Genomic DNA, 13,067 nt, shown 5'->3' on the forward strand with positions numbered 1-13,067 from the left:
CAGTATAATTAGGGACGCAAAACATCAGGGACACAGAACATTCGGCTCTCCGATCCCATCCATCAGAGTATTCCATGCCTATAAGTTTCAATAATGCTCATGGGCTGTGCGTGCCACGATGTATCCATTCGTATAGATGAAAATACGCAAAATATCCAGATCCCGAGATGATCTGAAACCCATGCAGTCGTGTAGAAACTGAGCCCATTCCCGCCTTACAGAGCGTTCCCAGAACACGCCGACAGACTGCACGCACTTTGCTGGCAGCAATGTGTTCGTCTTCTTATATCAATCGTCGAAACGCGTCTGACTTTTCGGAACCAAATCGTATCGTTTTCGATGACTGATGTAGATAGAAATCCAGGGGAACGGAGACGAATGCCAGCGTGGGCTTCATGGCGCAAAAGCTGTTGAATGGCTGCCAGACATACATCTTGCTGGACAGGTCCTGGGCTAAGGATAAAGACGACTGGTGCCCTTTGCAATTGCTGAACATTTGCTCACAGGGTTAGAGAGGAGCCGTGAGATCTCTAAGCAACAATATCTTGTCCGCCTACAAGAATGAGGCAGATAATATATGACGAGCGCTGTCCCGCGGATGGTCGAAACCAGCCACCATAGCGGGCCCTAAACGTACGTCGACAATGGCGATCCATGCATCCATATTGCCATGCAGACGTTTCCCACTTGCATTGCCAACCGTGAAAATCTTGTGTCTAGGTATGGGTTGGTATCCTGTGCGGCATCAATCACCAGCTGCGTCGGAAATGCGACCTGCCTCGGCCGAGGAGCTGCGAAGTGCCACGGCGGCAAAGAAAACGTAATAATTTTCTCAACAGCGGAAGTGATTGTCAAGGTCAAGCAAGGGACGGCTAGCTCCTCTTGCATGGTGGGTGCCCATTAATGGCTGCGGGAACGTTCGCGTCGGCCTGCCTGCCGCTTTTCACTACCGACACTCCCTAATTATCTGATGCAGCCCCCCCTGTTCGGTACAATCAAGGTACATGTGATGAAGTGCGCGAGTAACTCCCGCCAAGCTTCTCTTGGCACCAGGCGTCACATGCTCGCTCGAGCTTATCTGATCTCGGAGAAATGCCCAACAAGCCCAAGACCTAGTTTCTGAGGAAGTGGCTGCCGCCTTGGCTCGTTCGTCAGTCAGCCACACCGCGATTGAAGACTGCCGGAGAGAAGGCTTCTCTAAGCCCGATACCGTCGTTTAACAGCTGGGCACTTTGTGACCCTACCCTCACTGCCACCGAGAGGCCGGAAGAGTAGTTCTTTTTGTTCAACTTTCGTTACGTTCATTGTCAATGTGTTTTGGTCGGTGAACCACAAGCTTGCCGCACGACGCAAGTACTCGGGGGCAATGCCTTCGGAGAAGGAAAAGCGCGGGGGCGAGGAAGAAGCTGGGCAGGACCAAGGGCAAATGGCCAGACAAGGAGCAGAAAGTGAGGGCAGTCCGAAAAGCCAGAGCGAGAAGCAAGGGAAACACGTAAGCTGCTGGTGGCGTGATGTTACACGGATCGTGACACAGGTTGACTGAACATGTTGTTCTAGATATTCAGCCAATTCTTCGCCTTCTTCCGACTCCTATTCGCCGCCGAGCCCACCTGGGTTGACATTGCTCTCATCATCTTTGGAACGATATGTGCCGTGGGAGCCGGCGTGCCATTTCCTTTGATTGGAGTGCTCTTCGGTCAGCTGGTAGACAACTTTAACAGCGCGACGTGCGCCGCCGAAAATGGCTCCGGCCAAGATCCCTTCCGTTACGAGTCGTCCATCAACGACAAGGTCATCAAAACCGCATGGATTGGCGCCATTGCGTTCGTTCTCATCTACTGCTACCTCACCGCTTGGAGCATCGTCAGCCAGCGGCTCGCCCAGCGTCTACGCAATCACTATGTCGCCGCACTGCTGCGGCAGCCGCCTTCGTTCTTCGACACTCGTGGATCGGCAGGGCAGGTCTCGAGCAGGCTGCAAAGCGACATCGCAGCCGTGCAGTCAGGCACATCCGAAAAGGTCGGCGCCATTGTTTCCACCTTGAGCTTCATGACCACGGTGTTTGTCATTGCCTTCTCGCAACAGCCACGGCTGGCGGGTATCCTGATATCCGTGATGCCGGCGTTTCTTCTCTCCGGCGCCATTGGCAGCAGGTACACGGCAAAGTTCGCAGAAAGGCATAGCGAAGCAGTTGCATCTGCCTCATCGATTGCGTCAGAGGCGCTATCGCACATACCCGTGGTTCAGGCATTCGGCGCCGCTTCTCGACTCGAGGACATGTTCGTTGGGCATATGTCTGTCGCACACAAGCACGCCATTGCCAAGGCCATCATTGCCTCGGTGCAGACAGGCTTGATCTACTTCTTCGCATATAGCGCAAACGCCCTGGCCTTTTGGCAAGGCAGTATCAAAATCGCCGAGGCAGCCAGAGACAACAGTGAGGGATCATCCATTGGCCAGATCTACGCCATTGTGTATCTTCTAATCGACGGTGAGTCGTATAATGGCGCCGTTGCAACCCGCAACAAAAATTGCGGCCACAGCATAATACTAACTGCGAATAGCCTGCGTTATGCTGGGGGGGATAGCACCAATGCTCCCATTCATCGGCGGCGCAGTCTCCGCGTATCAGCGTCTCATCAGAGACATCAAAGAGCCATCTGCTATCGACGGCACTTCGGATGCCGGCCTGGCTCTGCCATCAGACACACCAAAGAGCATCACGTTTCGCAATGTCACGTTCGAGTACCCAACGCGGCCAGGGCAACCCGCCCTGCGAAACATCAACCTTGAGTTCCCGGCTGGCAAGTACACCGCAATTGTTGGCCTTTCAGGTAGCGGCAAGTCGACAATCGCTTCCTTGATCGCTCGATTACATGATCCTACGGACGGATGCATCGAGATGAATGGGCAAGACATTAGAAATCTCAATGTGCGCACGCTGAGAAGCTGCATGACCTTTGTACAGCAGGAGCCTTCCCTGTTTAACTGTTCTATACTGGAGAACATTGCCCTGGGACTTGTCAACTCGCCCCATGAGCGTCATCGGCACCTCAAGCCCTTTCTTGGTGGCCCGTTACTGGCCCAAGCAGCCGCAAAAGGAAGGGATGCAATGTCCTGGGCAGAAGCTCAAGGGGGCGGCTTGGCTGAGATTGCCGATTGCGTACGAAAGGCAGCGGAACAAGCCGACGCTGCCGAGTTCATCGATCGTCTAAGCGCTGGATATGGAACCTCTGTCGGTCCCAAAGGCACCTCGGTCAGTGGCGGCCAGCGTCAACGCATTGCGCTTGCGCAGGCTCTAATTCGGGACGCCGAGGTGCTCATTCTTGACGAGGCTACTGCCAGCGTCGATTCTGCGAGCGAGCGTCGCATGCAGGACGCCATTGCGCGCGTGGCTGCCTCTCGCAAACAAGCAATCATCTCCATCGCCCACCGACTTGCCACGATCCGCGAGGCCGACAACATTATCGTCATGGAAGGCGGGGAGGTCATGGAACAAGGAACTTATTCTGAACTTATGGCCAGGGAGGATGGAAAATTTGCAGCGTTGGCAAGATTGCAGAAGGTGAACGCGAGTGGTGGCGACCCAGAAGAAACCGAATGCCTCTCAAGCACCTCTGTGGACGATTTAGGCAAAAAAGGTGATGGCGACTTGTTCGACCGCGATACTACAAACAAGAAGCCGCAATCCACTTCACACGAGAAGTCGGAGTCTAGTGGAAATGATGACGGTGACGAAGTCGGCAGCAAGAACGTTACTCAAAGGCCGTTCAGCAGCGTCTTGAAAGGCATCCTCTGGCTCATCAGACCCTCCCTGGGGTGGCTCGTCCTCGCTCTTTTCGCCGCCGTCTTCGTTGGGGCTGTGTTTACGGGCTCTGGAATGATCTTTGGCTACACGGTTGGGGCCTTGAACCCGTGTCAGAGCACCGTCGAGCGTATCTTGTCCATGGGTCGCTTCTTCGGTGGGCTCATCTTCATGCTTGGCGCAATCGAGTTGTTTGCAAACTTCTTTGCCTGGTTGGGATTCGGCATCATCGGCGAGAGGATTCTGTTTGCTCTGCGCACATTATCGTTTCGGTCGCTCTTGGAACAGTCTCTCGATTGGCACACTTCACTGGGTCGCACTCCCTCTGCCTTGCTGTCAATCATCACCAAGGACTGCATGGCTATTGGAAGCTTCAGCGGCTCTACATTCGGAACTATATTCGCGATCGGCGTCAACATCATCATCGGCGTCATCATCTCTCACATCTACGCCTGGAAGATCGCTCTCGTCGCTCTGGTCTCCATCCCGATCCTTCTCGGATCTGGCTTCATGCAATTGCGCATGTTGGCCCGCTTCGAAGAGAGACACAAGGAGTCGTTTGCAAAGGCTAATTCGTTGGCATCTGAAGCCATTCAATCTATCCGCAGCGTGGCGACACTCTCCCTCGAGACCACCTATATGGAGTCGTACAAGCGGTTGCTGGCGCCGCCCATGAACCAGGTCGTCCGGTCAGCAGCCACAACCAACATCCTGCTGTCGATTTCTCACACGACTTCTCCATTCGTCAACGGTTTGACGTATTGGTGGGGATCCCAGCTCATCATGAAGGGCGAATACACACAGCGAGACCTTCTCATCGTCTTAGTCGCCATGCTCACAGGCGCGAAGCTCTGGAGCACCATGTTTACCCTCGCCCCAGAATTTTCCAGGGCTCGTCTCGCCATAGCTCGCGTCATGGAGATTGTCCACATAGGATCTACCGTTCGCGTTAAGGGCATCTGCACTGACGGGACGGACGTCGAGTCTGCTGCGAAACCTAGGCCAGACCCGCCCTTCGCCACTGCCAAGGGAGGCGTCAAGGTCACGTTTAACGACGTTTCATTCGCATACCCCAGGACTCCTGAGACACCGGTTCTTGATAAGGTCTCCTTTACCATTCAGCCCAACCAATTTTGTGGCCTAGTCGGCCCCTCCGGAGCCGGCAAAAGCACTATCATGAATCTCGTTCAAAGGCTATACGCACCTACGTCGGGATCTATTCTCATAGACAATCAGGACATCTCAAGGCTGCCAGACTCTTTCCGCGACATTGTCGCATTAGTACCTCAGGATCCCACCCTCTTTGACGGAACCGTGCGACACAATGTTGCTCTGGGTGCGGTTCCTGGGCACGACGCTTCAGATGAGGAGATCGAGGCGGCCTGTCGCGCCGCTGGGATCCACGACGAAATTGTCGCTCTTCCGCAAGGATACGATACGCCCTGTGGCGCGTCGGCATCACGTCTATCCGGAGGTCAGAAACAGCGACTTGCCATTGCCCGTGCCCTGGTCCGTCGACCGCGACTGTTGCTCATGGACGAAAGTACCAGCGCTCTGGATGCGGCAGGCGAGGCGGCTCTTCAAAAAAGTCTTGAAAGTGCTTCTGCAGGGACCACGGTACTGGCAATCACGCACAGACTGCATACCGTGCATAAGGCAAACGTGATTCTCGTGGTGGAAGGGGGCTGCATTGTCGATAGTGGTCGGCACGCGGAGCTGATGGAGAAAAATGAGAGCTACAGGCTGAACGCGACGCAGCAAATGTTGCAATAGGAACTTTCGAATATAAATTTGTTTACATGCCAATATGCATGTCGTAGTACATGGCCATGTGGTGCCCTTCTTAATCTCGCGCGGATTGGTGTGCTACCAAGTTGTCCAACCTTGCGGTGCCACTGACAGTATCGAGGACATTTATGCTGAAGACCAGTTCCAAGACTACAAACCCTAATTTCGCTTCTAAAGCATCTGTAAAATATGCTCAGCTGCGATGCGTCGTCCACCACCACCATCGCGACAAAGATCTGCCAGGCGCTGTGCCTTTTCCTTTATTCCCTGTGCCCGAGGGCCAAACAGTACTTTCTCCAAGTTACGCCCAAGCTCCCTAGCATCAACGTCCGGTGCATGTCGAGGGTTACCAAACTTGCCGATGCCGAGCCACTCCGCGCGCTTCGCAAAGTCGTAGGTGTCACCCCAAACAGGCAGAATTACCTGAGGTACTCCGGCACTGAGCGGGTCAGTAAGCGCAGTGTCGGGAAGTCGGAACCGGGTACGCACCTAATAGCCTCGAAGAAAGAGTTTGCTCCTCCATGATTCACGGAGCAGGCGATGTACCCAGATTCCAGGACGGCCGTGGGCTCAACGTCAAGCCAGTCAGTTATGCGGACATGCTCCAACCACTTCTCCCCTAACACATCAGACAAGCTTGACAGCTCATAGTCACCGCGTCGATGAAGCTTCCAGAGAACCTGTAACTGTGTGTGTCTCTTTTCTGCTCTTTGGAGGAGGTGCCTCAAGGCCTTCGCCATCTCGACAGCCTTCTTCTCTGTCACGGATGCATGAGTGCCCAAATTCACGAAAACGGTAGGGCGCCTGGCTAGCCACTTCGCGAGATCCGGGTCCGCATCGCCAATTGCTTGAGTAGGCTTCAATATCGGACCGCACGGAATCATGTGCTTGGGCATAACATCGAACGGAAAGTCGATCTCTGGGCGGGCCGCAAGAAGGATCTTTAAGCCTTCTGGGGGGACAATGGATATGTACGCCCAGTCTGCATAGTCGGTATCGATAGTCTCTTTCATCTTCTGGACATGTTGGAGCATCCAGGTATCGGAATCGTTCAGGAACATCTTTCGGACCATGTAGTACACCAAGGGTATCTGATACCATGGCACTGGGAACGGAATAGTAGATCTCGGTCTAATGCAGCATACGTCAGCTTCAGCGAGCCCCTATTCTGCAGACACTAACTAATCTTACGGCGGGTATTTCCAGTAGTATTGCTGATTCGGCTGTTTGGCCAGCGCAAACTCCTTGTAAGTGTTGGGAGACAGTACGACCCAGTTTGGCTTGAGCTTGTAACAGATTGTCACTGCCGGAGGAAAGGCGTTGTCGACGACAATCAAGTCTGGCTTTGTGTCCGTGATTATCTGTTCCAGCTGTTTGACCGTGTCGCAGGCCTCCTCCGGCGTCCAGGGGCAACCAATGCGGGTCAGCTTGGTGGCCTTTGCAACGTTCCAGACTGTCGGCCGTATATCGCACAGCTCTTGAAACTGGTGATCTGGGCGACCGAAAAGTGCCTCTTTCCAAGACGGGCCTGATAACTGGATGAAACTGACTCTGCCGTTGCCTCCATTGCCGGTGCCAGGCTGAGTTATCGACGAGACGTGATTTGCCAATGGCGCAAAGGAGCAAATATCAACCTGAACACGTGAGTCGAGCTGTAATAGCTCATGAGCGACCGCAAGAAAGACATTTGCCTGTCCCAACTCGGAGTTGGTCAGCATCAAAACCTTTTTCTGATTATCCATCTCTCGCTCAGCAGAAGGGACTTTGTTTGTTCTTTGCAATTGGTGGACATTTCTGACGGGAGAAAGATTCACAGTCAGGCCATGTGAGTATATTTTACCATTTGGATTCTATGAACCGGGTGGCCCGTCGGGCTGGGTCCCAAGGCCCAGATCGCTGCATAATGTGAAATTCAAAATGCCCATCTCGCTTACTCTATCACTCACTCTTTCAATGGAGCGTCGCTACGACGTGCCACTGCGGATCTTGCTCAACAAGCTTGGTGACACACCATTCAGGCCTTGGCATTTGGCAATATCTTGGCAGGACCCATGCCAGTCATTTTGGTGGATGAATGTTCTTCGGCCAATTCTCGTCAACCAAGAGACACGGCGAGGAATATCGCCCGTGTTCGTCTAAATGTTCGGGCAACTCCTCCATCCGCAGCGTCGTGAGCGGCGAATGCAGCACTGCCGTGCGTCAGATTCCTTCCCCTGACGCTCCACAAGTCATGCTTAAGAGTTGTGGGACAATCCGCTAAACCAACCCTAGACACCTCACCAAGACTGATTTTCAGATCCGATTGATAAGATTTGATGGCGCCGCCACCATCGAGCCAAACCCTGCGGCATTTTCTTGGGGCGGCGGGAGCTTCCTTCTGGAGGGGCACGGCGGCGGCGGCGCCCCCCGACCCAGCATGGTTTCTTTCGGCAATAACGATACTCGACCTTATTGCGCGGCCTAGCTAGCGGACCAAGACTTGGATCACGAACGAAGCTAGCCAGGACTCGGCATGCCTCATCTCTCGAGCTTCGTGTACAGAATTCGCGCTCCTCGACGAACCTTGGTCGCACATGTCAGCTAGATCTGAAATGGGAGTGATCGCTGCCGAGACTGCATGTACGAGGCGCAGCCATGTATTCCAATGTACAGGGTGTGAGCCTTGTCAACCGATGATTTTCGTGGGAGCCACCAGGTGGTGAACAATGCGGCCGCAGAAGGGCAAGATGGGGGTCGACTCCACCTTTGGGGGCCGTGTGACTTGCAGGCATTCGGCCGAGGCTGCGGTACATCTAAACACCGGTCAAGAACATGAAGCTCACTGCGGCCACCAGGCACTAGGATCCCTGGTCATAAACGCTACGCATCGTGCCATGAGCATCATGGCTCCACTGCCGTACGTAAGTCAGCGGCACCGAGGCCTTCCATCCCACACCGGAATTGGCATCGACTGCTGCGCAGCTGTGGCTTGACTTGGCGGCGCGGTCAATTGAGGGGGTTGACTGCAGGCACATGCGTGGCGGTAGCGCGCCGTACTGGGACGATACCTCGTAATGCAGTCGGTTGCTTGCGATTTAGTTCGCGGTATAAATTTACTCCAGTAATCATCCGTACCCCCTTTATCCTCATCAGGGGCAAACCACAGGTACATGCACTGACAGTGAACCGAACACGATGAGTGAGAGTATTCAGGGCCTGGCGGCCGAAATCACGGCCCTGTCGGATAGCTTCACGAAGTCGCTGGCTGAACAGAAAATCACCGAGCCGAGTTTCAAGGCTGACAGTCCAGTAAGCTATGAGAACTTGAGCGGCGAGATGTTTCTGCAGCGTCAGACGCTGCTCGACAAGATAACAGATCTATGGTACTTGGTCCAGGGGCCAAGTGAGAGCATCTTCAATCACGTACATACAGTAAGTTTTGAGACCTTAATGCCTGCCGTGCGATTAAACCCGTTTACAAACTGGGAATCTAGTGTGTTCCCGACATCATGGCGCTGAATCTCATGAATCACTTCGATTTCTGGTCTGCTGTTCCCTTGGACGGTTCCTCATCCGTCAAGGAGATCGCAGATCACGCACAGCTGCCCGAGGAGGTGGTGGACCGCGTCCTCAGACATGCCACCACCTTGCGCTTTTTTGCACCAGACGGCGACTTCAAAGTGACGAAGCGAGTCTCTCACTCCTCTCGTTCCGCAGCTCTCGCCAAGTCTTCCGGACTTCGTGCGCTTGTCTCTACCATCATTGACGACGCAGGAGCGCCCATGCTGGCCACGAACCGCGCGCTGGAGCTTTACTCGCGTGGCAAGCCAGCTCTGACCAAGGAAATCGGCGAAACTGCCTTTGCTCTCTACCAGCGAGGTGGTTGCATTGGCAACTATAAAACGTCATGGGACTTCATTGAGAATGATGGTGAGGGCAAAGAGAAGGGTTGGCGCCAAAGAAACTTCGTCGAGTTTATGCGCTACATCAAAGACATTTTCCACCTGGAGTCCACACTGGCCGAGTCTTTTGACTGGAAGGCTCTCGGAAACGCGACCATTGTTGATCTCGGTGGCTCCGGAGGCCATGATTCATTCGCCCTGGCGCAGCGCTTCCCAAATCTCAACATTGTCGTCGAGGATCTTCCCCACGCCGAGTCGGTCTTCCATCGGCACCGCCCAGACGCCCTTAAAGACCGTGTCAATTTTAAAGCTCACGACTTCTTCAACGCGCAGCCCGTTGAAGCTGACATTTTCCTCATCAAGCTCATTCTACACGATTGGCCAGATGAAGAATGCGTCAAAATCCTCAAGGCTCTGGTACCTGCGCTGCGACCGGGCAGCAAAGTCTTCTTCCTGGATTATGTTGGACACCAGGAGGCCGATGGGGGCGCCGCAAACACACCACGCTCAATTCAGCAGATGGGTACAGCCACAGACCTGAGGATGATGGCTCTTTTCAACGCTCAGGAGCGCCCGGCTGAGGCATGGAGGACGATTTTCAAGGCGGCAGACGAGAGGTTCGACGTTGTGCGACTGGAGGCCAACCCCATGACCTTCTTCGTTGCCTTGGAAGCAGTTTGGAGGGGCTAGTAAAAGGAGTATAGACGACTCGATGTCTTGTTGACGCTTACATCATGGTTCCTTCAACAAGCAGAGAAAAGAGACAGGCGGAACACTTCCGTATTGCCAAGCATAAGTGATCTAATATGGATATTCCTTGCGGTAGATGTATGGGCGCAAGGGGAGGCTCCGTGAGCAGATATCCCCTGATACATACACCCCCCTACTGCTGTAGCTCCTCAGGCCATAGCTCTCCCATGTCTTCTCAGCGGAGCCCCGCATCATAGGTAGGTGCTCGTAGTCTCTCATAATGGCCTCCGATGATCGCCGTGCTCCACGCCTCCTCCAAGCCCCGAATCCTGGTGCAAGACAAGGATGGTACATCACCTCCCGTCCTTCATGCTTATATTTGGACATGCTCGACGGTATACTGCCCATCCAAGATTCGTTCTGTTGCCCACCGGTTCAGTCAGGAACACCCCCTTCCATTATCAGCTGCCACCACCTTGAGAATTACCGGCGCCTTTCCGCGATCCCGGGTTATTGCCACCTTGTGGCACCAACTCTCGAGATGGATGGCACCGTGCTACCTCAGTTTCCAAAACTTAGCCTCCATGTGAGCAGGGACAACGTTGATCCCAATGAAATCGTCACAGCGTGGCTCTCCAAGCTGCAAATATGTTTCGAAGAGCGCAAGTTTGCCAGCCTTTCGGAGTCCTTCCTCACGGACTGCTGGTGGCGAGACATGCTGGGACTGTCATGGGATATCACCACCAAGAGGGGCTTCGAGAACATTAGCACGTATCTGCATGACTCCGATGTCGTCATGACCGATCTTAAGCCTTCATCCGGAGGGTTGAAGCCATTCCTTGTCGAATGGTCTGGAGACTTTTGGGTGCAGTCGGCTTTTTCTTTCCAAACGAAATTTGGTAAAGGCCATGGTGTCTTGAAACTGGTGAACGAGCCCAGCGGAGAGTGGAAAGTATGGACCGTATACACGGAGCTAGTTCAGCTTCACTTCCAGGAAGAATTAGAGACACGAAGGATTCGAGGGGGCGCGCCCTTATTGCATGACCGCCAGGCCAACGGCGACAAAGTTGAGCCATCAGTTGTCATCGTTGGCGCAGGTATGTACTTACAGGACGTTGTTTGTGAGCACTCGCTAACAGCCTCAGGCCAAGCCGGCATATCGTTGGCCGCTCGCCTTCATGCCATGGGGATTAGAACCCGCGTCGTCGACAGGTGGGCGCGTGTCGGCGATTCCTGGAGAAAGCGATACGAAACCATCATGCTCAATACGCCGACCTTCACTGACCACTATCCGTTCATGAAGTATCCTGACAATTGGCCCGAATGGCTCAATCGGGATCAGACCGCCGATTTCCTGGAGCACTACTCGCAAATCATGGGCCTTGATGTGCAGCTCAATACTGCGGTCACGTCCGTGAGAAGGGTTGGGTCAAAATACGAAGTTCGAGTTAATGGCCCGCACGGAGAAGATGTCCTCTACCCAGACCACGTCGTGCTTGCCACCGGAAACTACAGCGACGTTCCCATCACTCCTAGCTTCAAGAACCAGGGGGCGTTCAAAGGTATCATCTACCATTCAATCGCGCATCAGTCGGCCCGAAACGTGCCCGATGTCAAGACCCAGAGAGTCGTCGTTATTGGGAGCAGCACCAGCGGACACGATATTGCCCAGGACTTTGTGCGCTGTGGCGCGCAAGAAGTGTCCATGGTTCAGCGCAACCCCATTTTCTGCCTGTCTAGGGATACGTGGAGGAACCTCCAGCTCGGCCTGTGGAACACACCAGGTCTGACAACTGAAGAGGCGGATCTGCTCGGAAACTCTATCCCTATCGCTCTCATTCGCTCCATGAGCATTGGCCTGACGCGTAAGATGGCCAAGGCCGATCGAGAGATGCTCGCCGGACTTAGGAAGGCTGGACTTGCCATCCGTACCGGTGAGGACGGATATGGACTCGCAGACCATCAGCTTATCACTGGAGGGCATTATTACATCGATCAGGGAGCCTGCCAGATGATCATCGATGGGCGCATCAAGGTCCATCAGTGCGAGGGAGGTGTGCAAGAGCTCGGGGAGCGATCTGTCATATTGGCAGACGGGACAAGCATAGCCGCAGACGTGATTGTTTTTGCGACCGGCTACGAGAGGAATATCTTGACGGTGCGAAAGCTTATGGGAGACGACGTTGCGGACAAACTTGAAGGCTTTGGGTCGTTCGATCACGAGCAAGAGAGAAAGGGCTGGTGGAGGCCGACGGGGATACCTGGCTTCTGGTTCATGACGGGCAGCTTTTCATGGTGCCGACAATTTTCTCGGACGCTGGCATTACAGATCGCCCATGCTATCAAGGGAGGGGACATGCCCCTGAGCAATGGGAATGGGCATGTAGACTAGAGCCTGATTTCCAAAAAGCTACATGTCCGGCCGTGGCATCTCACATACGATGGTTTGTGGGTAGGATCGTGGGAGTTCGTGACGGCCCTGAATGGGCATGTAGATCGCATCGCTTCATTGGTGGGGAACTGCTTGTCGTCGGCGTTTTTCGGAATCAGTCGGGGTTCCGACATGTAATGTGATACCCACACACCAACCTCTCGGTGGTCATTTGTGGGTGGGGCTGATTGATTAGATGCATCTGATTAAAGTCCGCGGCGCAGCAACTGGAACACCAACGAAGAAAGGCGCTGCGATCTGCAGCATTTCCTTGGCAGCAAAAAAATCCTCAGTTGGCTTGGCGCTCGTAGCGATGACCAGACGCCGCAAAGGTGGAACGGGGGTATCTGCACACGCCCAGTGGGTGTGTACCGAAAACCTTCCTCGCGTGGGTGCCCAGCATTTCACCAGAACCGTGGACTGCGGGACAACCCCCTAAAAGCCATGTTGATCCTGGACCGCTCGTCTGGGC

The 13,067-nt window shown here is 54.1% G+C and overlaps 4 protein-coding genes across 4 annotated transcripts; 3 read left to right on the plus strand and 1 right to left on the minus strand.

Moving 5' to 3' along the window:
* The first annotated feature begins 1,123 nt into the window (after positions 1 to 1,123).
* Positions 1,124 to 5,610, plus strand: JDV02_000126 (uncharacterized protein). The gene is made up of 3 exons (XM_047980900.1): positions 1,124 to 1,492; positions 1,558 to 2,491; positions 2,565 to 5,610. Exons 1-3 carry the CDS (start codon positions 1,367 to 1,369, stop codon positions 5,576 to 5,578), a joined length of 4,074 nt encoding a protein of 1,357 aa, XP_047836858.1. The 5' UTR covers positions 1,124 to 1,366; the 3' UTR covers positions 5,579 to 5,610.
* Positions 5,611 to 5,621: 11 nt separating this feature from the next.
* Positions 5,622 to 7,824, minus strand: JDV02_000127 (uncharacterized protein). The gene is made up of 3 exons (XM_047980901.1): positions 6,785 to 7,824; positions 6,083 to 6,724; positions 5,622 to 6,032 (listed from the first exon to the last, which is right to left on the minus strand). Exons 1-3 carry the CDS (start codon positions 7,333 to 7,335, stop codon positions 5,765 to 5,767), a joined length of 1,461 nt encoding a protein of 486 aa, XP_047836859.1. The 5' UTR covers positions 7,336 to 7,824; the 3' UTR covers positions 5,622 to 5,764.
* An 886-nt stretch (positions 7,825 to 8,710) lies between these two features.
* Positions 8,711 to 10,320, plus strand: JDV02_000128 (uncharacterized protein). The gene is made up of 2 exons (XM_047980902.1): positions 8,711 to 9,004; positions 9,067 to 10,320. Exons 1-2 carry the CDS (start codon positions 8,768 to 8,770, stop codon positions 10,162 to 10,164), a joined length of 1,335 nt encoding a protein of 444 aa, XP_047836860.1. The 5' UTR covers positions 8,711 to 8,767; the 3' UTR covers positions 10,165 to 10,320.
* Positions 10,321 to 10,472: 152 nt separating this feature from the next.
* Positions 10,473 to 12,829, plus strand: JDV02_000129 (uncharacterized protein). Its single transcript, XM_047980903.1, has 2 exons — positions 10,473 to 11,261; positions 11,310 to 12,829. Exons 1-2 carry the CDS (start codon positions 10,550 to 10,552, stop codon positions 12,554 to 12,556), a joined length of 1,959 nt encoding a protein of 652 aa, XP_047836861.1. The 5' UTR covers positions 10,473 to 10,549; the 3' UTR covers positions 12,557 to 12,829.
* The last annotated feature ends 238 nt before the right edge of the window (positions 12,830 to 13,067 follow it).

This window comes from Purpureocillium takamizusanense, chromosome 1 (assembly GCF_022605165.1).
Source record: "Purpureocillium takamizusanense chromosome 1, complete sequence".
Lineage (NCBI taxonomy): Eukaryota > Fungi > Ascomycota > Sordariomycetes > Hypocreales > Ophiocordycipitaceae > Purpureocillium > Purpureocillium takamizusanense.

Excerpts from the sequence above, each read along its gene's own strand:
- JDV02_000127 (XM_047980901.1), bottom strand. The coding sequence starts at position 7,335 with ATGGATAATCAGAAAAAGGTTTTGATGCTGACCAACTCCGAGTTGGGA. Across the intron at positions 6,725-6,784 it reads TACTACTGGAAATACCCGCC|ACCGAGATCTACTATTCCGT; the intron begins GTAAGATTAGTT and ends ATGCTGCATTAG. Across the intron at positions 6,033-6,082 it reads TCTTTCTTCGAGGCTATTAG|TGCCGGAGTACCTCAGGTAA; the intron begins GTGCGTACCCGG and ends TGACCCGCTCAG.
- JDV02_000129 (XM_047980903.1), top strand. The coding sequence starts at position 10,550 with ATGCTCGACGGTATACTGCCCATCCAAGATTCGTTCTGTTGCCCACCG. Across the intron at positions 11,262-11,309 it reads AGTTGTCATCGTTGGCGCAG|GCCAAGCCGGCATATCGTTG; the intron begins GTATGTACTTAC and ends TAACAGCCTCAG.
- JDV02_000126 (XM_047980900.1), top strand. The coding sequence starts at position 1,367 with ATGCCTTCGGAGAAGGAAAAGCGCGGGGGCGAGGAAGAAGCTGGGCAG. Across the intron at positions 1,493-1,557 it reads GCGAGAAGCAAGGGAAACAC|ATATTCAGCCAATTCTTCGC; the intron begins GTAAGCTGCTGG and ends ATGTTGTTCTAG. Across the intron at positions 2,492-2,564 it reads TGTGTATCTTCTAATCGACG|CCTGCGTTATGCTGGGGGGG; the intron begins GTGAGTCGTATA and ends AACTGCGAATAG.
- JDV02_000128 (XM_047980902.1), top strand. The coding sequence starts at position 8,768 with ATGAGTGAGAGTATTCAGGGCCTGGCGGCCGAAATCACGGCCCTGTCG. Across the intron at positions 9,005-9,066 it reads TCTTCAATCACGTACATACA|TGTGTTCCCGACATCATGGC; the intron begins GTAAGTTTTGAG and ends CTGGGAATCTAG.